Below are 27,444 nucleotides of genomic sequence, written 5' to 3' on the forward strand. Positions count from 1 at the left end.
TCAAGAGCCGAGTCTAAAAAGATCTCAGCCCTATCATTTTGAGTCAGGCACACCTCACCAATCCCCTTCCAGAATAGCACCAAATATCAGTACTTTCAGGAAAGCCAACAGTTTTGGAGACATGAACATCACATTCCACCTGGAAGGAGCTGTGAAAGTTTACTTATAACCTGTCCACTTCTTAAGTGCCTGTGTGGAAGGTTGATTTTGGAAACTGAAGCCCTCTGTATACTTTCTGTGCACTTGAAGTTTGGTGCCAAGTTGCCTTGAAAATTTGGCACTTGTTATCAAATGAAAAGCACTGAGGGATGGACAAACATCCTTGGCTTCCCTCTAAAGCAGGCTCCCATTGAGATTCTTTTTCTTGGGAAAATCTCCTCCTCATTTGAGAGATACAAGCAATGCAGCCTCCACAATGACTGTATGCACTGGAGACAAGGAAAAGACAACTAAGTCTTCCTAGGTTCTGACCTTTGTGTCATGGAGGATATCTTTCTCTTTAGGAACTAGTGATGAGGAGAACAAAGGCCATTGGAGTCTGCTTGGAGATGGGAAAAGGAGAGATAGAACAATTTCTCATTGAACTGGTGAGAGGCAATCCAATATCTGCTCCCAAGAATAAAGTAGTTAGCTGAAAAATTGTTTCTACTCTCCGTTATATAGGGCTCATTTAAACCACAGGCAAACAGCCTACAGGAGCACCAGCAGGAAAAGAACAAGCTCAAAGGTGAAACTGCACGTCAGGGTACAATTTGTTTGCTTAGAGGTTTTAGTTTCCTTTTTTTTTTGTTTGTACTTAAATAAATGCTAGGCTTCTGCCAGGTTGAACATGTTATTCCACACTGCAGCATCCAAAACACAACGAATCACTTAATGGATTAAATTCCCTTACCATCACCACCTACCTATCCCCCCTTTCATTTTCCAACATTTGTTTTATTCACTGTCTCATCAAAGTTTTGGTTCTCTTACCTTAATCACTTCTGGAGCCTGCTGAATTGAAGCTGGAACAGAGTCTCTGAAGGCAGCCCCAGCACAGCTTTTCTGCCTTGCAAGGAGGGACTGTGAAGGAGTTGTTAAAGTTTCCTGAAGAATCTGCATCACTTCCCTCTCCTTGGACAAGCTTCCCTTGCCTGTCTGGAATTCCACTAGTTCCTGGGCAAAGTCCTCGATGCTTTCCAGGATACGCAGTAAAAGGGCTTTGTCCTCCTCTTCCATTTTATGACCATTGGTTTCCATGATTTTTGACAGAGGTGAAGTGGGGTCAATGGGTTTACTTTTGGGTTCAAGAGCTGGAGGTAGTACCTGCCTATCCTGCCAGCCAAACACCTGCAAACGGGCAGGTTCACTCTCCTTTAGAGAGGATTCCCTCAAAGTAGTCTCCATTTTCTGAGAGAAGCACTCCAAGTCCAGCAGCAGTTTGTCTATCTCCTCCTTGTCTATCTTACTGCACATCAGTTCTCCTTTGGAGACATCAGCTTGGGAACCACGCACTACAGAATCCAAAACTGGTTTTAAAGGAGTAATTTTCTCAGAAACATGGGAGGACTCAGCCTCTCCCACTCTGGCACTTTCGGCTTTAGTGTCAGCAGTTGGATCTGAACAACCAGCTGGCTGGTAGCTGCGCTCTAACCTCTCCCAGCCCCCTTTCTGCTCTGCCTTCTTTATTTTCCCTAACATTCTCTCCCCATCAGACTCCTCCTCAATGTACAGAGCCTCAGTGGAAGATGTGCAGTCAGAAGGGCTTGTGGCTGGTAACTGAGGTAGAGCACAAGCATCTTTTGCAGTTCCCACGCTGTTCTCCTGGGGGATACCATGAAGGGAGTTTGAGGTAAAGCTCACAGTATTTGTTTGGATGGACTGAGAGGTGTTTCTCACCTCATGCTGATCACCTGGTAGTCCAAGAGGAACTGCACTTGAGGATGGCAGCTGAACAATATCTTCGTATCTAGGTGGCTGGTCATCTCCAAACACTGAGGGAAAAGGAGTTTGCTGCAAGCCATGAAAACAGTTAACTAGTTCTGCCAAGTCACTAGCTTCCTTGTGTCCTGGTGGCTTCAGCTCAAAGGGCAGCTTTTTCAGGTATGAAGAAAATCTTGTCATCAGATTCATGTATATCATTTCTGAATTAGCATGGGGATCATTGCTGTTCCCTCCACTGTCTGCAGACTTCCTTTTGATACAATGTTTTATTATGTCTGTGCACTTTTTCAGATCCTCTGAGCACTTGAGCAAGATGTCTAAGCACACCTTAATATCCCCACCAGAAGAACCATCTAGCTTGTGTTTTTCCAAAATCTGGGTAATTAAGTTTTCTTCAGAGAAGGAATGAGGGGAGAAGGGAACCACAGGGTTCGTGGTGATTTCTGGAGCATCATTACTCTCCTGCCACTTCTCCACAGTGGAGGGACTCTGCAAAAAGCCACAGGGAGGACAGTTCTCATCATTGTTGAGGTGCCCATAAATCAAGTCAAAATCAAATGACCGTCTGCTGAAGGACTCTGACCGAACCTTCCTCCCTTTTCTGTAGGCCACGTGACTGGAAGAGTTTTTCAGCTTTTCAACTGAGAACTCCTTTATTTTACCACTGGCAAGGTTTATTGCCTCACCTGTAATGTCTTTGAAACTGCTGGAGACTTGCACTGAAGAGCCCTTTTTCATTTTTGGATTATTTGGGAGGATTTGCTGATAGTCCTCATTTCCAAGCACAGTAAGTCCATTTTCAGGAACAGGAATTTTATGGTCAAGGTTGGCATCTTGGACACCAAGCTCCGCACAGACACTGTGGTGGGCTACTATACATGTAACCCCTTGCTTAAACACTTGGCAAGTCCCTGTGCAGTAATGCACAGTGTGTTGAAAATGCTGGTCTATCACCACGCTGCTGTAGCAGTTCAGAGAAGTGACCAGAAGTCTGTAGGTTGCTGCCATAGCATGGATCACACTAGGAAGCGTGGCTTTGAAACTCACTCTGAACTTAAAAGGCAAAAGTTCACACCCTCCTCCCTTTCCACAGCTACACCAGATTTATTAAAAACATTCAAATGTCAGTTGAAAACATTCAAACTACATGAGAAATGACTGCCTTGGAAAGCCTTAGTGAAGTCTGGAGTCGTATTAGAAGTACAACAATTAGTCAAACTTGCACATGCTTTGACTTAAGCCAACTTGATTCTTGTATTCCATGCAGAAAGCTCTGCTGATCAGAGAGGCAGCACAAGCTGCTGCATTTCTAATGGTCCAGGTAAGTTCTCCAGCAAGTGTCATAAAATTCATCCAGCTCTCAGGTAGAAGTGACGAGACAATGATTTTTGCTTGATCCTTCTTCACTTTTCTCGGGTGGGTCAGTAAGAGATGGATAATCAAGTAGCATGTACAGACAAAAAATCCACAGTATGCTCATGCAATTCCCCTCTCACACTGGTAAGGTAGGTCCCTGCAACAGAAAAAGAAATATGAGGCATTGTAATTTCCATGTAACATGCAGCCTTGTCTACCACCAAACATATGGCACCAGACCATAACAACCACCATTCAACACTTCAGAGCAATACACTTCATTCAACATCAGCAATAGGCTGATATTTTTCCTTCACTCAGATCTACCATATAAGAACACTACTGAAGAGTTAGCCTATATTTATACACAGGCTGGCTTTGTGTTGCCATTTTAACAGCTCTATTTTAACCACTCTTTTTTCCCAGGCCTGCTTTTTTTCCTTCCCAGACTGAACAAAACATTACCTTTCATTCTAATAGAGCAAAATATTTTGAGCATGTTGTGCATTTTTGACTTCCATTTTCAAGACTCTAAAGATCAGGCAAAGAGCAGCAGAGAAAAGCACTTTCAGGATTTCCAAGCTCTCTGGATTACAAAAGCTGCAAACAGCCTGGAGCAAAGTAGATGAATGCCTCTAAGAATGCACTGGCTTCAGTAAAGGCTACAATGGCTTCCATTAGCCTTTGACCAAGGTCTCTGGGACCATGGCAAAATATTTTAAGGAGGAATAACTATTTTTCAGTGTCTTACGACCCATAAATAGCTGCATATCGTATTTAATAAGTGCTCTGGTGTAGATACCAAAAGCAGAAAGTAACATTTGTACAAGGGTTAAGCCTGTGAACAGTAGGAATCGAGTGTAGGAACTAGGAATTACCAGAGCCATTTCCAGCCCCATGGTCAGAATTGCAACAGAAAACACAACAGCTGCTTAATTTTATTATGAAAATATATGAAATCCTAGATTTAAGGGTCTTTAACTTTACACACATCTTTGCTTAATACTTCATAATCAAATTAAAACACCTCAATGAAATTCTAAGCACCTTTATTCCTCTACAAACAGAAACCCATTTCATGAAACAATTGTATCATGGCTAAGTCACATTACAGCATGGACTTATTTTGCTGTTTTCAAAAGTAAGCATCTAGCAGTCCTACCAGGGCCAGCTCCTCAGTACCCTCCCAGGCCTGTCCCATCCTGTTCCCTCCATCCCCACAGGCATGGGAGGGCCTTCCAGAGGGATGATCAGAGGTATAAGGTGTGCCCCAGCCACAGCAGTGAGTCAGGCTGCCAGGGGATAAAGGGCGGAAACAGAAGTGTTTTTAAAGCCTGGGGCTCTTTATACCATCAGGCATGAACCTCAGTAATAAGACTCCACACCCTCCAGTCACTGGCTTTCAGGCTTCACTGTCATGTGTGCTAAAAGCTCTGCTGAATCAGAGCCACAGTTAGGAAAAAGTACAATTGGCTCTCCAACATCTTCATCTTAGAGGACCTGGTAAGCTTTGTTGAGACAGGACAACCCATGCTCCTGTGCCTCAAAAAGCCTCTAATGATCCACAGACTCTCCGAGAGTGCCTTCCAGGGTAAGTGTCTTCCATAGAAGACATCCAGGGTAAGAGGTCTGATGCTTTTCCTCTTCTGAGCCTCCATCAACTACAAACAAGCTTTCTGGTATTTCCTGAAATAAGAGTTACACAGTATTTAAAGTAGAGATCTTCAGGACAGGAGATTTGATGAAGAATTAATATTGCATCTGAAAAAGCATGGGACTGTCTTAGAGCTGGTTCCTCTCAGTGTCATACACTGCAAGAAGAGGCTGGTTGTTTGGTTGTTTTTTCTTTTACCAGCAAAGGTTAGTCTGGGTTTATATCTAATTTGAAAAGTAATTACATCTTAAGTTATTTTATTGAGAAATAATGTATTGGACTCATTGTCTCCTCCTGTATCACTCCAAGAGTAGTTTCCCTGCTATGCTTTACCCCTTCCACTGGGACTAAGGCAGGTTCTCCAATGGTTTAAGCCACTTTCAAACAATGAAGCTTTTTGTGTCTGTAAGATTATTCCACAGAGAGTTCTTCAGCAAAAAGGTCTCTTCGATTCCCAACCTAAACCGACTCCGTTTCAGTTCAACTTTGTGTTTCCAGCTACGCCCAGTAACAAAGTTCTTTCCCCATCTCAAATTCATATTTCCTGAATAATTTTAGGCATTTATGCCCTAAACGCTGTTCAGCCATTTTACAGTCACCCCTTTCTGCTTTAGCATCAGGCAGGCCCTCCAGCTGTGTTTACTGTGTTCTGTAATATCTTTCCAATTTATCTGTATTTCTCTGGTATACCAAGGAATCGACATAATCCAGACACAAACTTGTCAAGGCTAACACAAGACTACTGTCTCTGGCATTGGAAGGAAAGAAGTAATCAAAGAATCAATACCAAATGCCAATATCCTCTTTTTAACCAAATTAACTAACACCTTCTCAGTGACTGTGTATTATTTACCTTATTCTTACTGTCTGCAAAAACATGCTAAAGTAACTCAAGGTGCTGGAGTACTTGACTCCAGCTATGCAAGACAAAGAATAAAATTGCATAGGCAGTCCAAATGTGTACAGCTGCAGCACAGGAACTATTTTTCTCATTTCTTCACTGGTTTTACCAAGGCGGCACATGCTCAGCTTGCAGCTTTATTTAACAGCAATCCATCAAACATGATTCAGCACGTAAACCTGGTCAAGACAAAACCCAGAAGAATATTCCTGTTATCAGATGTGGGAACATGATCTCAAGCTTCACTTGAATGGGCTTTTGTTGTGGTTTTCAGTTGGTGACTAAAACCTACTACTTATGAGTAGCAACAATGGAAAGACTGAATGTGTTAAAAACATTCATACTTCATTCTTTTCAGCCTGCCATTTCATCTGAGTTGTGACTCCAGATCAGTCCCCAGTTCAGACACACTGTAGAAAGACTCTGTAATTCTGTAATTAGGACTACTGCCATGAAAAAAGCTCCAATCCTGAGGATACAGGATTGGCTTCACAATATAAACTATGAATGAATGAGGATTCTTGTGCAGATGCAAATAATGCTTTATGTCTTTCCTATCAGCAAGATGACATGAATCACTTTCCAAAGGAAAAAATTATTGCAGATACTAATTATATAAAAGCCTATTTTATAAGACAAAGAAGTTCTATTCATGAAAGGTTACGCAATGACAATCTGTTAGGATGAGGACTCTCAGCCAGCACTTGACTTACATGCAAACTGAAGTCTAGAAAGCTATGGGACAGGCCTTCACTGCCTCTGAAAGTCTCAAAGCAGGCAAAAATCTTCGTTAGTGCCTATCTCCAGCACTAGACACATTATTATTAATGATCAGAAGTTAGAAACCACTGTATAGAGTAAATCAACTCTTTCTGCACCAGCACACAGAACAGTATCACTATGCAAATGTGTTTGTTCCTAGTGAAAGAGGTGGTAGGATAAACTCTGAAATTCCATATTCTTGCAAGAGAGATGAAGACAGAACAATAGTGTTGTCATTTGGACTGTCCTCAATAGTTTCACAATCAGATGTCAGGTCTTACCCTCTTAGAGGAGCATCTGGTGCCAAAAAGCCACGTATAAGTACATTATCTTACATAGAAATGCCTTATTTTAGCTTACAGTTTACCAAAGATTTGCAAGAAAACCATACTGATTATAGGAGACAAAAGCAGGCAAATAACAAAGCAATGTTGTCTTCCAAAACAGAGCTTTCAGCCTATCTTTGGTGCTCTGTCAAATAATAGGGAAAAAATATAACATTAATCTTCTCCTCAAATTCTTTAACATTAAAATCAACTAGAGAGTGGTAATGGACCCTGAGATGTACCATTACTTTTCTTACTACCTATTTCAAGAGCATTTGTAAACTTGAAGAATCAAAAGCACACTGCAAATGTACGCTCTGAGAACAGAGATTGGAATAGATGAGGTGACTCGGCTAAGAGCTGTTATGCAGCTGGTACAGAAGTTGACACTGAGTCACACTCCATAAAATCCCAAGGGTCTTCGATCACACAGTGGCCACAGTTCCTCAGTCTAATTCTGAGATGACAAATTGCATTAGATGAATCCCACCCTTCAGGATTAAACAAGACCATAGGAACAACTGTATCTGTCTCCAACAGTGGCCATATACCAATAATGGTATTAGAAAAATATATCCAATATCTCCCAGTACTCTCCTGGCCTCCAATTGTTTTCAGCTCATGAAAATTGTGAAGCTGGATGTGGTTTCTGTGTACTTAGTAACTGTCAAAGGACTTATTTTCCATGTGCTTAGGCATGCTGCAGATTTAACTAACTTTTTGCATCCAGAGATGCACTTTTGACAAGACATTTTACCACCAATCAATTCTGTAACTCATCAGCTTCCACATGTCAAGACCTTGTATTGAATCAGAGTACAAACATTAGACCTGTGTGCACATTTTTCATAGCATTACTTAACTTACCTAATTCCCTCTGCCTTCTCTTTTCTGGGATGATTAGTTCCTGCTTACTCAGTTGTTCTTGTATAGAAGCCATTTTATACCTTTGAAAATTTCCACTGCCCTTTTCACAAGCTTTCTGGTTCAGCCACACACTTTAAGATGCAGAAACCCAAACTGTACAGAGGAAACAATGATACTCTTGTCCTTTGTAAAGTGTGCAGTGAACTATCGACAGAACATTCTAGGCAAGAGGAAGGTATTCACTCTTAGAGACCAAAATTCAGTGTCAAAAGAAACGTTAGCAGATGGGCAACAACAACGATCCAAAGGTCTTGAGCAGGTTGTCTGTGAGGAATGACTGAGTAGGACCAGGCATTTAAAACTGGGAGAGAGATGACTTTGGAAGAACATGATAACCTTCTACAATGGTGTGGAAAGGGTAGATAAGCTCTGACTGCTCACCTCCTCCAACACAAGAAATGCAATCAAGTAATGCTACAGGGAGCAGATTAATATAAGCACACATGCAGCAAGCCTGGGAAATGTTTCAAAGGATGCCACAGGCTCAGAAAAGCTCTGAGAAATCCAAGGGTCATGTTATAATATTTTCTCTATCAAAAGTGACCACCTTTTCTTGGGCATCACTTGATGCCTTTTAATCCTTGCCATATTCAAGTGACAAAATATACAGGGAACAATTACTTTATATTCCCATGGTTGCACATTGCTATTGCAATCCTCCCTCTTATCCATCCTACTCCCAACCATGTATTCTCCAGGCTAAGTTCCAGTTTACTACATTATTCTTTTTTATAAAAGCTGCTTCAATCATGCTCTTCTGTGGTTTTCTTTAATCTTACTGTAACTCTTTGGAGAGGGGAGAACGTCTGCTCCTAAATTCAAGGGGAAGTATATTATTCATTACACAAATGGATTTATACCATGGCATTGTGTTTTGCTCCCTCTCCTCTTCCTAGAGATCTATTTGCTTTTTTTTTTTTCTCTGCTGCTGAGAGTTTCACAGAGCTTTATCTGTATTACGTGAAAGATCTCTTTCCTAAATGGCACAGATCCTTAAGAGCTCATCACTGCACAGACACAGCTCGTTTTTTCTCCCCGAGTAGACTATTTTATATCTACTAGTATCAAGTACCACTTGCCTATAACCAAGTACTGTGGGAACCTTCACAACTCCAGCCACCTTTTGTTTCTGCTACCCTACTTTTGGGATTTTCCACATACACTGCCACTTCATTACTCAGCCTCTCTCCCAGATTGTCTGTAACTGTTGAGCAACACAAGCCTGAACACAGATCACCCCTGTGATTCCACTAGTGATTATTCCCACTATAGAAGCTGAAAGTTCTTCCTACACTTTAACCAGGTATTGATTACTAAAAAAGCTACACTCCATGGCAGTTCATTTCCTTTTAGATGTATTAAGAACTTCATTAAACTCTCTCTGAAAATCCAGAAACAAGAGGATACTTGCTTGTTGTCTCGTGTCTTCTTGTCCAGCTTCAGACCATCTAACTTTCCCAGCTGAAGCTGGACTTCAGCTCTCTTGCAGTGAACCATGAAGGTCACTGCAACAGGAGCACTTACCCAGGCAGGCTTCCAAGCAGACATGACCTTGAGAATCACCATCTGTGACAGGATGATAAAATACTGCTTTGCAGTCAGTATGGATTTGGAAAAGGCAATTTTTACATTAGGAAACCTGGTTTGGTAGACTTATCTTAAAAAAGTATCAAAATTCCCCAACACTAACTTAAACGAAAATTCCCCACATTTACAGCAGCAACATAAAGCAATTCCAAAAGATTTGGGCTAGTATCAATAACAATATCCTACACTCTTTTTAAAAATAAACCTAGCACTAGGCCCTAAAATACTGTCCTAAAATACTGACTGGCAGCTAGTGAATACAGTATTATTCAGTGTAATTCCTTCAGGCCCAGTCACATGGTTATCAAACACTCCAGTGCTGCCATACCCTCATTAAACACCAGCACACAAGGTCCTGGAACCCAAACACACTAGAAACTCTGATGTGAAGAGTTGTCACTATAGGTATCATCATATGTCATTATGTGGAAGAGGATAGTTAACAATAACAAGAAAGACTTCACCCTTTTCAGCTTTTCTGAAGTACCTTTCTTAAAATTTTCCCTTTGCACAGAGACTTGGAACTTAAACTGACCAGACAGGAATTTATGTCCCACGAGACTGGTTTCCAGTTTTACAGATGAGACAGCAATAGAGTAAAAGCTCACACAGTTTTTCCACATAACACCAATCTGGTAAGTATAAATAATTTGCCAAACAGTTATTGTTCCAGACCCATGTCTGGATAGAACTATCAGTTCACCTTAGCTCATTTAGCAGGCCCCCAATACATTAACAAATACATTGAAGCTCAGTAATGTATGAGTAAAAAAAAAAAATGTTTACACTGCAGGAAGTATATACCTAACAGAGCTTTGTCAGTACTGAAAGAAAATAAGGTGACCGACCAGAAAATATGGGAGGTGAAAAAGATTCAAAAGCATGTCATTAGTAAGGTTCAGAACAGAGGTCAGAGAGTGTGATTAAGTAATTGACTCTTGGCTGTTCATAAAATTTTATGTAAAGAGATGATTTAAGATTAGCAAGATATATTTATTTTCCCTGTAATCAGTTAATTTAATATTAACAGTATCCCATTACTTTACCTGAATACAAGTGTTAACAAAGGAAGTGTCAAAGATGGCACTCCCTCCATCATGAACCTCTGTTGACACTGAGGTTACAATCTACAGATTTCCTGAAACTACCTTGGAAACACAAGTCAGGCAAAATCTCTCCTGTAGCAGATTAGTCATCTGCTAGTGGTCCACAGGAAAAAATAATTTCTTAATAATAACTAAACAAAAATAACTGGTTTCATTCATTGCTCATCTATTCAGTGCTCATCCATTTCTCATTGCTCTTGTATCTGCCTTCTTCATGTTTTATCTGTATTGCATTGCTTTTTACTCATTTATTCCTCACACATTAAAGATTTTTGGTAAAGCTCTAAGAGGTGAGTTCATTTCTCCAGGGTAGTCTCAGTTCCCAGCCCATACCTGGCACCAACTGGAGTGCTGTGGCTCTTCCATAGGTCAGTTATGAGAACAGGCAAGTGCTAAGCTTGGGAGAAACACTCTGATTCCATGCTGCAAGCCCATCCTCTCCTCTGAGGCATAATCACAAGAGCAAAAAGCAAGCAGTTATTTCCACCAGTCATACCTTCCACAAGCCCATTCCTGCCAGCCTCCATCTCACACTCTGAGAAGGAGCAGCTGTTGAAATGTAACAAATTATGCCAAAAGGTGCAGCATGTTGTTGCATTTAAGAAGTTTGGCACTGCTACAGCTTTTACTGCTTATGACTCTGATAAGCCACACCAGATCAGTGTGATTAAATGAACACATAAGTTAAAGAGAAAAACTTTTCCAATCCTTTTCTTCTACCGAGAAAAACTAAGGGTGTTTCTCAGCATAACATCCCAGTAAGAAAGAGGAAGTAATTTCCCCTTTTATCTTTACAAAACAAAAAGACCTTCAAATCATTTCTCTTTTCCCCTGTGATTTTAAACAGAAGATTAAAATGACAAGTGGTGTACAGAAAAAAATAAAAAGAAAATAAAACCAGATAAATGTAAAGATTTCTTTATTCTAATTTTAGTGAACAGCAGTGTTCCCATTCATTAATCTAAATATTAATCAAAACAAACAGTCATTTTTAACAAGCTTCCTTGTTACATTTGTGACCTCAGGTCCTGCATCCTATTTGAATGCTATTCTGCAATCAGAATGAGTTATTTCTCCATCAGTATAGTATTTATGTGCTACTTAAACATTAACTTACTTTCCCGTGTTACCCTCATTTTATCCTGCAAGAATCGTAGCAAAGAGAATACATCAGTTTTTGGTGCTCAAGGTCTCATTTTCCAAAGTGTGTTACGTTACAGAGCGCTCCATGAGCTCAATGCACAGCACCTGCCCAGTTACAACTGCCTTTACAGCTGCACATCAGAAATCCCACCACCAGACAGATCCAGCGACATAAGCAGCAGAGGAAATAAAACAGGGAAGTCTGTTGGAAGAAGCTTGTCCCTTCACACACGAATGCAGCTCTTGATGACAGCACTTAGCTACCTTAATTATGAAATAATAAATTCCCTTGCTCCCATTGTCCTAATCCACTGTCCAGTTTCTGCCCAAATTGGAGCATGGGGCCTAAGCTCTAATTTACTCATCAGAAAAGTTCCACTCTACATAAGAGGAGAAAACCTAGACTTATGGGGAAGAACAGTATGCAATCACTAAAGTAAAAAAAGTGTTGAAAAACATTTATACAGAGGAAGTGAAGCAAAACTGCACAGCAACTTCTGTACTGGACCAAGATACACCAAGTTCAGAACTACTCTTTAAAATCAAGCTCTCTGTGTACTTGAAGGGGATGTACAGGAATGACGGGGAAAAGCCCTTACTTAAAAAAAGAGAAAAATAAAAGACAAGGGACACAAATTCCACTGTGCAGCATCACATTTACATCTCTGGGGCCACCAGCAGCAAGTGTTAGAGCACAGGACTCCTCTATAGAGATTTTGTACTGCCTGAACCTCAATATCCATCACCTGCTCCACAGGTTGCAGCTGAAGGAAATTAAATAGCTGCTTTACCAGTGAATCTCTGCAGTAGTTGGCAGTCACACATTGGTCAACTTTAACACAAGGCACTTTGCCCACAGCTACCCGTGACCCTGCACCTCCGTGCAAATTATGAGTACAAAATAATATGACACATGACAGTGACTGCAAAGATCTCAGTAGTGGAAACTGGCTATGTGCCATCAGAGAACTTTCAACTTTCCTATTTTGTATCAAGTAAAATGTAAATCATTCTCAACTGATACACAGTTACCATTTCCAAATATATAACTACTGAAAAAACACCATGCCATCATTGTCTCTTGCTTCAACTTCTCAGAATCCAGCGGGCATTAAATATATAATTGTACAGAACTTAGAGCAGTCTAGTAGTATTGCCAATCTCTTCAAAGTTCTCATGAAAATAACTTCCCCTGACACAACCTGCAAGAGCAGACCTACCCAGCTTGAGAGACTCACAAACTTCACAAGAAACAGCCAAGAGTGGAGGTGACTATTTTAAGTAAATGCTTGTAAAATTTATTGTCCAAAGCAGGCACCTCATCACAGGAGGTAATGCCATGAGACCATCACTAAGGAAAATGTACTCAGCCTTTCAGGTAGGACTTCAATAACAAACAGCTTAGGGAATACTTGCCTCTTCAGTTCTGCTCTTTGTACTGCTAGCCTATCTTTATAGGAAGGATTGGGACACAGAACAGCACATCTTCCAGAGCCGCCTTCTTTACTGTGAAGAAGGGAGGTCATTAAATTAGTCCGAGGCTCAAAAATATTTACATTACTTGAGACCAGTATGAATATATCCTTGATTACATAATTCTTTTAGTTATTCAGTCTCAGTTTTACAACTTTATGCCCAACTTAATCATGGATTCGCCTGCCCATGAACCACGGAGTCTTGTTACCAAATCTGTTCCTTTTCTTGCTCATGAAAAAATACTTTGAGGAAAAGAAATAAACAACAATCACCAAGCTACTTTCACGACCACATATTAACAGCTGTACCTCAGGGGATCAAAGGTCCAGCTATGTAGGTCCTGGGGCATTCACAAAAAAAGGACAAGTCTAAGTAGAGTTGATCCTTCACCGTGTCAACCTCCTGCTTCACAGCAACTACCGGCTTCGGGCCATCCTGAACTGGAGACAACACCCTGACCGCCGCGCTTTAACGCCGTTGTGCCTCTCAGCACTTCATCAAAACTCTTCTGAGACAATTTACAGGCTCGACCTCCACGACCCCAGCTGCCACTGCCTTTCACAACTTAAATGCGTGCGATGCGAGAAGTATTTCCCCCATCACCACCCCATGGGTTACCCGGTAGCTCCATTCAATCACCGCTACCCACAGCCGCGGTGTCGCCGCCGCACTCCTCAAAACAGCCCGACGGCACCGCCGCTGCCCGGCAGACCCCACCGCGGGAGCCCCGCCGGGCCGCTCGGCCCGCAGCTCCCTCCCACACCCTGTCAGCGCCTGTATCGCGACCCCTGAGGCGGGACGGTCCACCACCGACAGACAACGCACTGCTGCTCCTCACCCCGGGGCCCGCGCGGCACAACCTCCCCCCGCCGGCCCTCACGGGCAACCGCTATCCCCTGCCGAGGAGAGCCGGCGGCCGCTCGGCCCCCACCCCAGAACCCCTCCGCGCCGCTGCCCGGGGCCCGCCCTTTCCCCAGGCCCCGCGGGCGCTGTCGCGGCCGTCCCCCTTCACGACGCCCCACCGCGCCTCGCCTCGCCGCCCCATACCTACCCGCCAAGGCAGCGCCCTGTCCCATCGCCAGCACCGCCGCTCCCGCCGCTGGGCGCGATCTGCCGCCCTCCCCGGCCAGCCCCTTCCGCGCGGCGGGGAGCCCCGCCCTGGAGGCGCGGCGCAGCGGGCGGGCGGCCTCGGAGCGCAGGTCGGGGCTGAGCCGTGAGGGGGGTGGGCAGGCGGAACGGCGCTACCCGCGCTGAGGGGGCGGCGGAGGGGTACGGGGAAGAGAGAGACGCAAAACGCCCTCCGCGCGTGGGTACGCGCTGCGCCCCTCCCGCTCCCCACAGCCGCCCCCGTGCTGCGTCCCGCCTTGAGGCGCCGCCGGGCCCTCGCCTCAGCACCGCGGGCTTCAGCGCCGCCCGGCCCGGCCCAAGCCCCTCGCCTCAGCACCGCGGGCTTCAGCGCCGCCCGGCCCGGCCTAAGGCCCTCGCCTCAGCACCGCCCGGCTCAGCCCGGCCCAAGGCCCTCGCCTCAGCACCGCCCGGCTCAGCCCAGCCCAACCCGGCGGTTCCTCTGAACGCACCGTCCCGTCCCGTGCCTTTTGTTTTCCCGCAGCCAGACGACAAAACGTTCAACGTAGTTGCTTCATCTCTTGGCATCAGCGGGTTTACAGCTCTCTTTGGCTGGAGGCCATTAGTAGTGCCCTCGAGCAAAACGGCGCGATGGTGCCTCCGAGAAAAGGTAAAAATAAGAGCCAAAGTGCGACTGAAAGGGGAGGGCAGTTGCCGCTCCTCGGTGGCGAGGCCCCAGACGGGCCTTGCATTGACAGTGTGTTTTGCTGTAAGTCGTGTTTTTATGTTATAATTATCAGACACTGTAACTGGGGGAGGAGGTACCCAAAGGCACCAAAATACTGCTGTAGTTAAACCTCTTGCCAAACTTATGGAGGCTTCTTCTAGAAGAGCTTTGAACTCTGGTTTGGTTGCAGACTTGCTTCAGTCACACACATGCACACCTGCCTACTCCCTAATGGCTTACAGGGGCATCTCAAAATCTCAACTGGAACACATCAGGTTTGTCTCCTGCTCCTCCCCTATATGTCCCACTCCTTCACAAATGCACTGTCTCCCAGCATTTCTCCTTTGTATCCCCCTTCTCAGCCACGTGATCCCTCCTCAAAGTCAGGTACAGACACCTCCCTTTTGCTGTTCCTCTTCATTTTACTATATTCTAAATGTGCTAGAAATCCATGTCTTCTAAAAGCACTAGAAAGCACTTGACAGGAAGTGTGCTTATTCTGTTCTCAGAGATGAGGGAAGCAACGTAGTCATCCACATCCCCTTTGAATGTCTTTCATTCTTCCTCATGTCTCTGGAGAGAAAAACTGAACTACTTCTATGGTTCTAAATTACCATAGTTAGCTCAGGAAAACAAACCCCAGAATATTACTGGTCAGTGCAGGCAGGCAACAGCTGAAAGGGCAAATACCTCACACCCAAACAATCCACTGATCTTTGAAGGAAAGGATGTGCATTTGGTTATTTCAGGACAATCCAGACACGAGATGTGCACAAGCACATCAGGACAAGGGACTGTGGCTGCAAAGCCCAATCCATAGCCAAACCTGTGTTAATCATGTGGTGGAAGAGAGCTGCACTTCAGTCACATGGTTTTTTTTAAATAACCTTGAAGGATTGGACAAAATTAGAGTAATATAGTTAAGTATTAACTTGCTGCTACTTATACAGTAAACAGTAGCATGGCTGCTTCCCTTTGTGACCTAACTGCTGTGGAAAGTTCAGAGCAGTTTTGCTCGGCAAACACCCAGAGTTAAATTAGGGATGTTGAGATGCATAATGAATAGTGTACAAATACTAAAATACTACAACAGAAATATAACCTTACAGGCTTTACAGTGTGCTAGTTGACTTGAGATAAGTGGCACAGGGGGCGTAAGAAATGAGCCCGAGCTAACCAACCCAGGAATTACAATAACAGTATCAGCTTACCTCAACTGACAGGGTGAATTTTGGTAGGCAGGAGAAGGATCTGCTGGCAATCCCAGGAAGCCTCCACAGACTGTGTATCTTTGGTAAGTTGGTATCTTCCAGAGACTCACAGACCTTTTCTGTCTTTCACCTGCTGTTTTTCAGGATGTCTAAGACATGGCAAATGTGAGGGACTGCAGTTTTTCTCTGGAGAAGCTGGAACACCTTCCCAGGAGATGCAGTGGACTGACAGAGTTCTTACACTGCACTCAGGTAAGTCTCAGCAAAGTTAGTGAAAGAGCTCAGTGCCCTAGGAACACTTCTGTGTATGCTTTTACTGTGATGAATTGTGGAGTTTGAAAGCTCCTCACTTCAGCTGGGTTTGGACGAGAGCCCCGAAGAACACACAGTAACCCAACAATGTGAAATTATGAAATGTGTTGGAGAACACTCATATTTTCTTAGTATCAAAAGAAAGGCCATTATGTAATAGTTGCTACCATACGGGAAGAGGAATGTCTGCTTGATTCCATGATTACAGGGTAAGTACCCGCAAGTTAATGCTTAACTATGCTCTTGTAACTTTGTTCAGTCCCTCAGGACTGTTATAAAAACCCCAAACCCAATCATTGGAAAGTCTGGAGTGGTTTTACGATGTGACACACAAATAGCACCCTGTGATCCGATTCATTGCACTTCAAAATGAGGAAACAGATGCTCTCCAAAACAGGGAGCCCCATGGTAGGGAAAGGTAGAGACACCCCGTTTCTCACCGTGCCTCATACTCCACAGTCCTGGTGAAGTCACTGCCTGCTCCTATCCTCGTGCATTAGAGAGCTACAAGAAGCTAGTGCTTGACTATGCTAAAAATATGCCAGCCCGATGGTGGACTGGCAGGACAGAAGCACTGCAGGGATAGTATGTCCTTTGCAAACCCAAAGACAGTCTGTTATTGGCACAAGCATCAGGCAAAAGCATGCGCAGACACCGCTCCACCACTGCTTTGCTGGTTGTTGTCGTGCCTCCCAACGAGAAGCCAGCAAAGCTTTTGCTGCTTCACCACAAGGCTGGCAGCAGCCCTGCCTGCGAGAAGTGTGGGGGAGTTCTGTAGCACAGGGGGCAGTTGGGTAGTTTGTGTATCCTCCACAGGGCCTCCTGCTCCACTGCAAAAAGCACTGAAAGTCTCTTAAACTGCCCTGTGGCTGTGAGATGGGCCTTTCTGATTTATTTGGGACCATCCTGTGGTCTTGCTGCCCTGACCATGACTTCTCCCTGCAGGGATGCTGGGGTAACCAAAAACTGGTCCTGAAGAAACTAACACTCAATGTAGTACTAGAAAGCTGTGTTACTTTATTCAGTACTGGGTGTGTGGGGCATCACTCCTGAAAAAGGAAAGAACACTCCTTCTATACATTACAGAGAAATTAAGCAATTATGATAATTTAAACACTATGGCCTTACTGAAACTGTTTACAAGTTGTTTTTCTGCTCAGCCCCACAATTTATAGCAAAAACGTAACTTTGTGCTGTCATCAGGCTCCCTCCCTCGGCTGCTTCTCCAGCCGATATCGAAGGCCTGTAGCTCACGGGTGTCTGCAGAGCAGATAAGCTGATACGGGTGCTTTTAAACACCTTTTAAGTCATTGCTTGCTATTCTCTCATCGTTCAACTCAAACTCCAAATCACGCTTGTATAAAATAGCAAGTGAGGACAGAGATTCGGGCTCTATCTCTGACGTCTCTCTGAAGGGAGAGAGACGAGGCGCGCAGCAGCACCTCCTGAACCGGTCTGACTGCGAGTAACCTCGGGACGCGCTCAGGTCCGTGGCCGTGCCAGCGGCACTGACCGCCCCCGTTCCCGGCCGCCTCTCGGTGGGGCGGAGCTTCCCCCGCGCAGCCGCGGGCCGGGACGTGAGACGTGCTGCGCGGCGCCTGCGCGGTGGAGGGAACGGGAAGAGAAGAGGTGGAGCGGTTGCGATGAAGGTGGCGGTGGTGGGATGCTGCCATGGCGCCCTGGATAAGATGTACGAGACGCTGGAGCTGCTGCAGCGGCGGCACAACGTGCGGCTCGACTTGCTGCTCTGCTGCGGCGACTTCCAGGCCGTACGGAACGAGGCGGACCTGCGCTGCATGGCCGTGCCCGCCAAGTACCGCCACATGCAGACCTTCTACCGGTGAGCACTGCTCGGCCCGATCCGCTCCAGTCTCCCTCGCTAGCTCTCGGCCTGTTCCGCTACAGCAGCTGCCGTTTCTCCGCAGGTACTACTCCGGCGAGAAGAAGGCCCCGGTGCTCACGGTGTTCATCGGCGGGAACCACGAGGCGTCCAACCATCTGCAGGAGCTGCCCTACGGTGGGTGGGTGGCACCAAACATCTATTACCTCGGTAAGATCCCTCGCCGTTGTTTTCCTCTCCGGCCGCTTGCCAGGCGCGGGCCCCGCCATGACGAGCCGCGCTCCCTTCTCCCCTAGGTTACGCGGGTGTGGTGCGGTTCCGCGGCGTGAGGATCGGTGGTATCTCGGGCATTTTCAAGTCTCACGACTACCGGAAAGGTATGGCGGGACAGAGCGGGCCTGGCTGGGTGGGCAACGGGGAAAGGAGCGCTGGGCCTGAGCCATCGCGGGAGGATCTGGCTGTGCCTCTTCTTCTCTGAACCAGAGGCTGGAAACCTCTCTTGGCTCAACATGCGGATTTTTCCGCAGGAGGTGGATGAGTCGGTAGCTGCCTGGCAACCACAACAGGAAGTGATGCACCTCTTGAATGTTGTTGTTGTTGGAACAGTCTTGGTTTTTTTTCGTGGCAGTGTCCTCTTGGCATGCAATGCTAGACTGCTTAATTTTCTTTGTGTGCAATGATCAATTTCTGAGTGTGATATTGTACAAATGCATTGTCCTGAGCTGTGGCTTAGTGTCAGTGCATCTCAAGATTGGTTCTTCCTGGTTGTAAATATGTGTACTCAAAAGTTTTTCCTTGGAGTTCCCTCCATCAGCTGACACCAATCTTGGCACAGATGGTAGGTGATGTTGGCAGATAGAAGACTGTTTAGACTGTCTGATCTCCTCAAGATGTGAAATAGCAGTCTCTTGTGATTTCTGTACAGTAATATTATCTTTAGTAACATAATGCTTCAGAGAGGCAGTGCAGGTGGCTTTCAAGCTGCCAAGAACTGAACTCGTTTTCCAATACCCTTGATTCTGTCTGATATCTATCAGTAATGCTACCTACTAAATAACTGATTTTTCTATTAATTCTCAGCAGTACATAGGAGCTCTGCTAGTTGTTCAGGTTTCTTGTCCCAAGGCGAAATTGGAGACTGTCCCTTTTGACTGGGTACATGTTTATGCTTCCAGTCTGTGGTGCCTGTGGGCAGTTCCGGACATGTTTAAGCTGCTTCTGACTCTGTTAATCTGTAGTTTCATGGCTGGTGGCAGTATTGATGAAGAAACACAAAAAAAACATAGCCTCAATGGCCCAAGTCAGATTTCATGCAGTGTTTTGTGATCTTTATACCACTGAGTTATTACATTCTAACTTATGTTCTGATTGTTGCCTGCTCTCAGGGCCTTGCTCTGTGCTCTCATTGTGTTGTTTCTCCACTTTTGCTCGTTCCTGTCTACCTCATGTGCTTTGGCTATGCCAGCATGTTTGCATGTAGCCATGATATTAGTAGATACACATTTCATGTCTCTCTGATCACATGTGGCTGTGTAGCATGACTGTGGAGGTAAGCGGTATGAGGGCTGTTGTCTCACTAGAGGTAAAAAACCTCATTCAGCAGTTATGCATGTGAATTTTTCTGCCAGAAATTACTTGGTTTGGTCAGGTCCTGGATTTCAAGTATTGGAGTCTTACTCATGGTTTTTGTTTCCCTAACTGAATTATTGTATTCTCTATATTTACAAAAATAAGACACTAAATGGAAGTCACGTTTGTTGTTGCAGACTCATTTTTACAACGTGTTTGCTTGATGCACAAAAAGTTAGCAGCCTGTTGGTGTAAGCCTTATGTAAATGAAACAGAGTATCTCCTTTGATTATTGGCAGCCTTGTCTTGGGGATTGCTCTGTCTGTGTGACCCCAAGAAGCTAACTTACACACAGTGTCTGGAGGACCTATTGATTCATGCAACTACCCTTTATTACAATGTTTCAGGCCACTTTGAATGCCCACCCTACAACCAGCAAACAATTAGAAGTGCTTACCATGTGAGGAATATTGAAGTTTTCAAACTCAAGCAGGTGAGCAAGAAACCTATTTTTTTTTAGGTAATCAAAATTGAACCATCTGAATAAACTAATACCAAATTCATGTGATTGAAGCATTTTTAACTCCAGGGTGGGGAATTCAAAGGATTATTTTTGAGCTCTTGCCTACTTCCTGCTTTGTCACAGAGCTACTCTGTTCAGCTGAGGTTGGGTGTGACTGTGTATTTATAAGCATCTTGTGAGTGATTGTTCAGGTTGCAGTTGCACTGAAGTTTTCAGTAGGTATGGGGATGCTGAGCATAGCACAAAGGTTTGCTGTCACTGTAAAAAGACTGATCCATTTCACTCTAAGTTTCTTCATAGTTGGACGTGAGTTTCACCTAGAAGTGTCTCATACTGCTGATGGAAGTATGCTGAATATTGAACCAAGACGTGCTTACAACACTGGTTAAACTTCTGAGGGATGCTTCCTTTGGGGAGGAATATTGTGCTTAGCTATTCTCCCCTCTAAACAAAATTCTTTAGAATTTCACAAGGACGAAGGTGCCTTTGCTTTTGGGTAGAGAATTTGCTCTATAGCTGTAATTTTTAAGAGTCTTATTCTGAGTGCCTGACCCTGTGATGATGTACTCTCTTTTATAAGGCAATATATATAAAACACAGCTGACTATCCCAAGGAAGTGTAGTACAAACCACGGAGACTTGAGTCTCTTTCAGTAAACCTTTGAGCTTGTAAGGAGGAGGCTCAGTGGTATACTCACTTGCTTTGGAAGTGAGGCTACCGCTCACAGCTACCCCTGTATTGATGAGATAGAACATGTTACACATGTTACATCTTGATCTGTCTTATGTGTTTTATTTCTACCATATGCATTTTGGCTTGACAGCTAAAGCGCCCAATTGATATATTTATGTCACACGACTGGCCGAGGAGCATATACCACTATGGAAACAAGAACCAGCTTCTTAAAATGAAATCCTTCTTCCGTCAAGAAGTAGAGAGCAACACATTAGGAAGCCCTGCTGCTTCAGAGCTGCTGCAGCATCTGAAACCCACCTACTGGTTCTCTGCACATCTTCATGTAAAATTTGCAGCTTTCATGCAACACCAGGTAAAAGTGGGGAGGGGAAAAGAAAGCAAGAATGGATGTGTCGCAGGCAGGCCTTAGAATTCCTGTGCAGATAATGGTGTCCAGAAAAGCAACTTCTTAATGTTTATGCTAAATCCTTAAAACTCTTCTTAAGCCACAAAATGTGAGGTAGTGTTAAGACTGCCAGCTTATGTCAAAGAGATGTTACAAGTCAGTGGTATAACTACCTTATCTACAGGGATCGCATGAAATAGCTAACATGGCTGGACTCACAACTTCTTCATTTAAGTTTATAGAAAAACACTCTCTTGTTTCAACTTCCAAACAAGGTGATAGAGAAGCAACTGTAGAGAACTGTTAACTAGGTTTTGGTAGGGTGCTTGTGGTAAGGCTTGACAGATGAAGTTGATTTGGTGGCCTGAGTAAAACCAAAAACCAGCCTCTGTAGATTCTCTGAGTTACTCCTGAAGGTGGTGTAGCGTGCTATTCCTATTCTAAGTAATTTACCTGTAACAATGTAACTCTGTAACAATGTAACGACCTTCTAGACTCAACAAGTCTCTTTCCAATGATGTTAAAGCTTTTGGTTTAGCTTGAAGGCTAGATGTGCTCAGCTGTTTTGGTTAAGGACGGAGTGTGGCACTTGCTTTATCTTGCTGTCATCTGCATCTAGCTTCCTGTTAGACTCCCAGTGAATTGTGTCTTTCTCTTTGTCCTTCTATCCCTTTCGTACAATACCAGGCTGATTTTTTTATTTCAGAAAGTCTTTTTCTGTATAAGTTATTCCTTTAAATCTCTCTTCATAACATGTTTAGAATGGTCAAATTTCATGGAAATGCTAATGCTTTTGTTAACACCATTTGTTTCCTAGACAAACTCCAAAGAAGAGCTACCAAAAGCAACGAAGTTTCTGGCTCTGGACAAATGTTTGCCACACAGAGACTTTTTACAGGTTTTGACCATGTGCATTGAGTTTTTTCACTGTTTAAGTATTTCAGTTGTCTGGACTGCTACATGATGTGCTTAGATATAAGATGGAGAATGGCTGTGCTGCTTTTTGTTTGCTACTCATCTTGGCCAGGAAGGGCAGTGGACAAGTAGGAGGTCTAGGTTGTGGAAACATCTGAGTACCACGCTGCTTGGCCAAGAGCAAAACAATATTCATGTTCATAGCCTCTGTATGCTGCCTGGAGTGCCACCTGTAAAATCTCAAATGGGTGAATCTAAAATCTTTTCTAAAATGCCTTGACTGGAAGCTCCTGACAACAGTTCTTCAAATGCAGTCAGGTGTTTTAGTAGTCTTCCTTTAGCTTTTATTTGTCAACTTAAAGGGAAGATGGTTTGTTACCTGTCCTTTGGATGTGTGGTGGGATCCTTTGAAGATGGTAGAGAGCATGAGGATGAGCTTTTGCTATGCAGAGGTACACTGGAGTGCAAGTCCAGGCTTAAAATCCTGTTACAAAACTGATCTGGAGTAGTACTACCTCCACCTCTGAGTAGCTCTGAATCAGAGTGCATCCTTTAAGTGCTGCCTTAAAATGCTGAATTATTTTATGGATTATTTAAAATCAGAGCCTGAGTACTGCAGTTTGGCTTAACCCAATGGCTTGATTTGAGTTGATGTCACTGAAACCAAAATAATTCAGACTTCAAATTGTCGGCTGTTGAAAGGGTTTTAAAACATTTCGTGCTAATGTCATTGCTGTGCTAAGAATGAGCTTCACACAGCAGGATAACTACTGCTAGAACTGTTGTTACCATTTCTTGATGTGTTTCCACTTAGAAGGCAGCATGAACTTGAGAGTGAACAAGAGTTGAACATGAACAAGAGTTGGCAAATCCTGCTTTCTGAGTTGCATAACTGTCCAGTAGCTGGCAGTAGGGAGGAGTGTGTTCTGCTTTCTAATTGCTGTAAACTAAAATACAGAAATGCCTTTTTTTTTACCACTATCAGTTGTCCTTTCTTACTCCCTTATTGGTATAAACTTATGTGGGGCTAACTTGAGAGGACTTGTTTGAGACCACTAGCTCAGTGTACATGAAACTTAAAAGTGTACCATGCAAGTAACACTTTTAAACTTAATTAGTTTCTGATGTAAAGGGAAATAGTCATCTGGTTTCTGTTTGGGTTTTTTTTTTAAACAGATAATAGACGTAGAGCATGATCCTAGTGCAGGGGACTCACTGGAGTACGATGCTGAGTGGATTGCAGTCCTGAAGGCCACCAACCGTCTTGTTAATGTAACTCAGAGCTCATGGAATATGCCTGAAAAGAATGGCCTCCATGCAAAGTAAGTAACCTGCAAAATAGAAAGGAAAGTGTGCAGTTTAAAAATGTTTGTATTTTAAAAATGAATTATTTTATATATATATATATCTGGACCAGAAGTAAACTTACATTAGAGTTGTGTTTCTGTGTTCTGAAGCTTAGAATGCTTTTAAGTCTTGGTAAAAGCTTTGAGAAAATGAAGAGGATGGTGACAAGAGCTGTAGTATAAAGCATACAGCTAGCTTCTTTGCTACTCAACACAGGCAGTTAGTTCTGTTTTGCGAGCTTAAATGCCACCATTTGAGGGGTAAAAAAAGGACATGGTGGCTGATCATCTTTCCAGTTACACTGTGAGACTGAAAATCAGTCTGTATTATCAGGGTGGGCAGATGAATGCTTACTGAGTGGGCTGATGCACAGATCCTTGGTTGGGAAAGGATAGTCTCAGTGCTGACCAAAGTCAATATGATTTACTGGAAAATAGTTTGAGAAATTTGGTGTTTGTTGTAAGAGTAATTTATTACCCATCTAGAAAAGTTTATCTTTGCAGAGTGAACGGGAAATAGCTTTTTGCTGCACTTGTTTTAACCTCGTACCCTTACTTAGGTGGGATTACAGTGTGACAGACGAAGCCATAAAAGAAGTGTTAGAAGAGTTGAATCATAACCTCAAAATTCCTTGTAACTTCACAATGACAGCTGCTTGTTACGATCCCAGCAAGCCTCAAAAACACATGGAACCAGTTCATACCATCAATCCACAGACCACAGAGTTCTGTGCCCAGTTTGGCCTCACTGACATCAATGGCAGGATCCAGCAAGCTAAAGAGGAGAGCTCAGCACGAAGCGAACACGAAGAGGAGGAGGAGGAAGAGGAGATGGACAGTACTGGGTCAGCAGAGGAACCCAGTGAATATAACACAGATAACTCTGGACTTTCATCCATTAATCCAGATGAAATAATGCTGGATGAAGAAGGTGGAGATGAAGACTTGAGTACGTGTTCTGTGGATCCCTCCCCTGATCACCCTCCAGACTTTTCTGCAAGCTTCTCTGACATCCGAATCATGCCAGATTCCATGGCAGTGTCGTCTGATGATGCCATGGATTCCACAAATGAGGAACTGGAGAAATCTGCTCTGAGTAAGGTGGAAGAGAAGAGCTTGAGTGAGAGACCGTTAAAACGCATTGGTGGCAGTGAAAATGGAAACAGTAGTGTTAAAAAAATTAAGAGAAGGAACCAAGCTATCTATGCGACAGAGGATGAGGATAAAACAGAGTAATGCTTCATATGACGTATAAGTAAGTTCTCTCTGTACCTTTTTATTGGAAGGTGGTGAGAACTGTGGTGGACTTGGCTACTTGTGCTTTTAATGTTGTTTGATCTTATTCATATTACTGTCTGAAGCCGAAGAGCCTGTGTGCACCTCTTGCAGGGATTCAGGATCTGGGTTAAAGTCAGAAGCAGTTGGAAAAGTCTGAGTACTTTGTCAAAGGATTTTTTAAAGCTCATGCATAATCAGTTGATTTTTGCTTCAGTTTTTGGTTATTAGTGTATCTTCAGCTGTACTGCTGTACAAGATTTGCCCTGCTTGTTTAGCAAGAAAAGAGCTCTTCAGCTGTAACTCAAGTCAAAGTGAGAGGATGTCTGACTTGGAAGACTGAATGATTTGATTTTATTGCTTTTGTCTTGTTTTGTACTGAACTTTTAAAGTAGCAGATGCAATAACTCCGTGACTAAATCTGAAAATAGAATTCCCACAATAACAAAACAGCAGTAGAAGAGTGAAGATATTTGTTTCTAATGATCAAAAATCTTCATGGTTATAAAAACCATAAAATATATATTGTCCAGTATTGGCTTTTACTTATAGTTTTGATTGGGAACCAAATCTGTTAATTCAAAGCATGACGGTTTTATGGGGGCCATGGAGGAGTGTATCTCTGTTCTTAAAATCTCACTTATGTGGTGTTTCTAAAACTTCAACTGTGTCTTAAGATGCAAGTGTTTAGGATGAACAGCTTCCTAAATATGGACATCACGACTGCCTCAATTCTTGTGAATTGTGGCATTGTTGTGTTTCCATAATGGGGTCGTCGATGTTTATAGGTTGCTTGAGACAATAATGCCTGACATTATCATTAGCCTAAATTTTCAGTTGTCGCTCCTTTTCAGTAGTGTGTAACTTGCCATGACCTTGCAACTGGATTTGGAATCTTCCAAAGTACCTTCATAAACTTCATCTGAGGGAAAACAGGAATTGCCAGAATATAGATCCTCTTGGAAGTGGGAAGTTTTATTGTTCTGTTCTGGTTTGCCCTGAATTATTAGCAAACAAATTGCACTCTTTTGTCCTAAAAGGCCGTGAGGATAACAAAACTTCCTCAAGTCTAGAAAATGACAGTATTTTTAACAACTATAGCCTATGTCATTAGACTCATTAGTCTTACAGTCAAGTTCTGCTGGTGTTCTGCGCTGAGCGTTCCGAATCGAGCTGGAGGGTGACTTCCTCATGACTGTGCTGCCCTTGAATGCAGACGTAGCTCCTGTGGGTTTTTACTCTTCCAAGGCAAGAGGCACGGTGGAGAGGAAAGCATCCTGACAGGAAGAGGGAACTGGACAGGTAGCCACGAGTGAAATAGATTGGTGTGAGTTACGTACCAGAGAAAGACTCCAAGGTCAAGATTTCAGTCTTTAAAATTGCTTCTATATTCTGGGATTCATTTTGGTTCTTCTCCTGTCAGCAGTTCACTAGGAAAACTAAATGCATGTAAGTATTCAAGAGCTAGAAGATGGCAAAATTAATGCTCTCCACAGTCCTGGTTAATGGTTTTGTACTGGTGAGTTGATGCCGTTAACATCCTGTTTTTCATCCAGAGGACATTATATTGCTTACTAAATGATTATTTGGGCACTCCTAATCTTCCTCCTGTTTCTCTCTATTCCTGCTCATCTGTCAGAACACTCATCAAAAACGAACTGTGGTATGATGTGATGAAAAGTTGGAAGTGTTTGGTGTAACCTCAGGTTATCTAAAGTAGCTGTGACCTATCAGCTAGATTACTGAAGATAGCAGAGTATCTTCAAGAAGGTCTGCAACACTAAAGTTTTACACATGCCTCATGATCTGAAGACTACAGTGGAAATAAAGTACTTTAAATACAAATTGTGTAATGGACTTGAAAAGTCTCCCAAGAAACCAGAGCATGGTATTCAGCAGTCTAATTCTACATGAACTGGAATGGAAGATGAGTGGTACATGTAAGAGACTTTTTAGACTGTCTTCATATGTTTTTTAATGCAAATTCTCCTGTTACCCGCAATGCTCCCTTTTCTGTTAAATATGTTTTGGCTTTCTAGAAAGGGGGAGACTTTGACAAGTCTGGGGTTTTTTTATTCTTTAAAGATATTTTTAATAAAGTATTTCAGCATCAATTGAGCAGAGTGCAGCTGGTAAATACACTTTTCTTTTTTTGCATATGAATGATGTCTGATCTATATAGAGTTACTGTGACCTTTCTTGCAGTTGTTCACACTCTGCAGTTTGTAGCTCTACTGTGCTCATGTCTATTATGGATTTTTCATGTCTGCAAGATCCTCTGCTGCATGTAGAAAGAAGTTGAAACTTTGAACTTGAAGCTACCCCAATATAAAGGACACCAAATACTCCAAAAAGTTTGTAAAACATTAGGGAAGGCTGACAAATTGTAATCAGTTCTTACTATCCAGTCTTCACTCC

The 27,444-nt window shown here is 43.4% G+C and overlaps 2 protein-coding genes across 6 annotated transcripts in view; one reads left to right on the plus strand and one right to left on the minus strand.

The window, feature by feature from the left end:
* Nucleotides 1–14,788, minus strand: part of PPP2R3A (protein phosphatase 2 regulatory subunit B''alpha) — a 54,806-nt gene extending 40,018 nt beyond the window's left edge. For 2 of the 4 annotated variants that reach the window (XM_062006070.1, XM_062006073.1), the window contains exons 1-2: nt 14,213–14,294; nt 973–3,436 (exon numbers count right to left, since the gene is read on the minus strand). In XM_062006070.1, the coding sequence (XP_061862054.1) occupies nt 973–2,931 (1,959 nt within the window). In that variant the 5' untranslated portion in view covers nt 2,932–3,436; nt 14,213–14,294. Of the gene's footprint in view, nt 1–972; nt 3,437–5,786; nt 5,862–14,212; nt 14,295–14,738 lie in introns of those variants that run through there. The other 2 variants (XM_062006072.1, XM_062006071.1) reach the window with 2 other exon arrangements.
* Nucleotides 14,358–27,140, plus strand: DBR1 (debranching RNA lariats 1). 2 transcript variants are annotated; one of them, XM_062006075.1, is made up of 10 exons: nt 14,358–14,896; nt 16,309–16,416; nt 17,892–18,316; nt 18,402–18,526; nt 18,613–18,693; nt 20,293–20,378; nt 21,233–21,457; nt 22,308–22,388; nt 23,582–23,727; nt 24,312–27,140. In XM_062006075.1, exons 3-10 carry the CDS (start codon nt 18,120–18,122, stop codon nt 24,985–24,987), a joined length of 1,617 nt encoding a protein of 538 aa, XP_061862059.1. In that variant the 5' UTR covers nt 14,358–14,896; nt 16,309–16,416; nt 17,892–18,119; the 3' UTR covers nt 24,988–27,140. The 2 variants fall into 2 exon arrangements, with proteins under 2 accessions (XP_061862059.1, XP_010202451.2); XM_010204149.2 differs by lacking the exons at nt 14,358–14,896; nt 16,309–16,416 and having other exon boundaries at nt 17,963–18,316; nt 24,312–25,006; nt 26,666–27,140.
* The last annotated feature ends 304 nt before the right edge of the window (nt 27,141–27,444 follow it).

Source organism: Colius striatus, chromosome 12 (genome assembly GCF_028858725.1).
Source record: "Colius striatus isolate bColStr4 chromosome 12, bColStr4.1.hap1, whole genome shotgun sequence".
In the NCBI taxonomy this organism is placed as follows: domain Eukaryota; kingdom Metazoa; phylum Chordata; class Aves; order Coliiformes; family Coliidae; genus Colius; species Colius striatus.

Bases quoted from the DNA above. Each gene is read 5' to 3' on its own strand.
- DBR1 (XM_062006075.1), top strand. From the start codon at position 18,120: ATGAAGGTGGCGGTGGTGGGATGCTGCCATGGCGCCCTGGATAAGATG. The intron at 18,527-18,612 runs GTAAGATCCCTC...CTTCTCCCCTAG, and splicing joins ACCAAACATCTATTACCTCG to GTTACGCGGGTGTGGTGCGG. The intron at 18,694-20,292 runs GTATGGCGGGAC...ACAATGTTTCAG, and splicing joins GTCTCACGACTACCGGAAAG to GCCACTTTGAATGCCCACCC.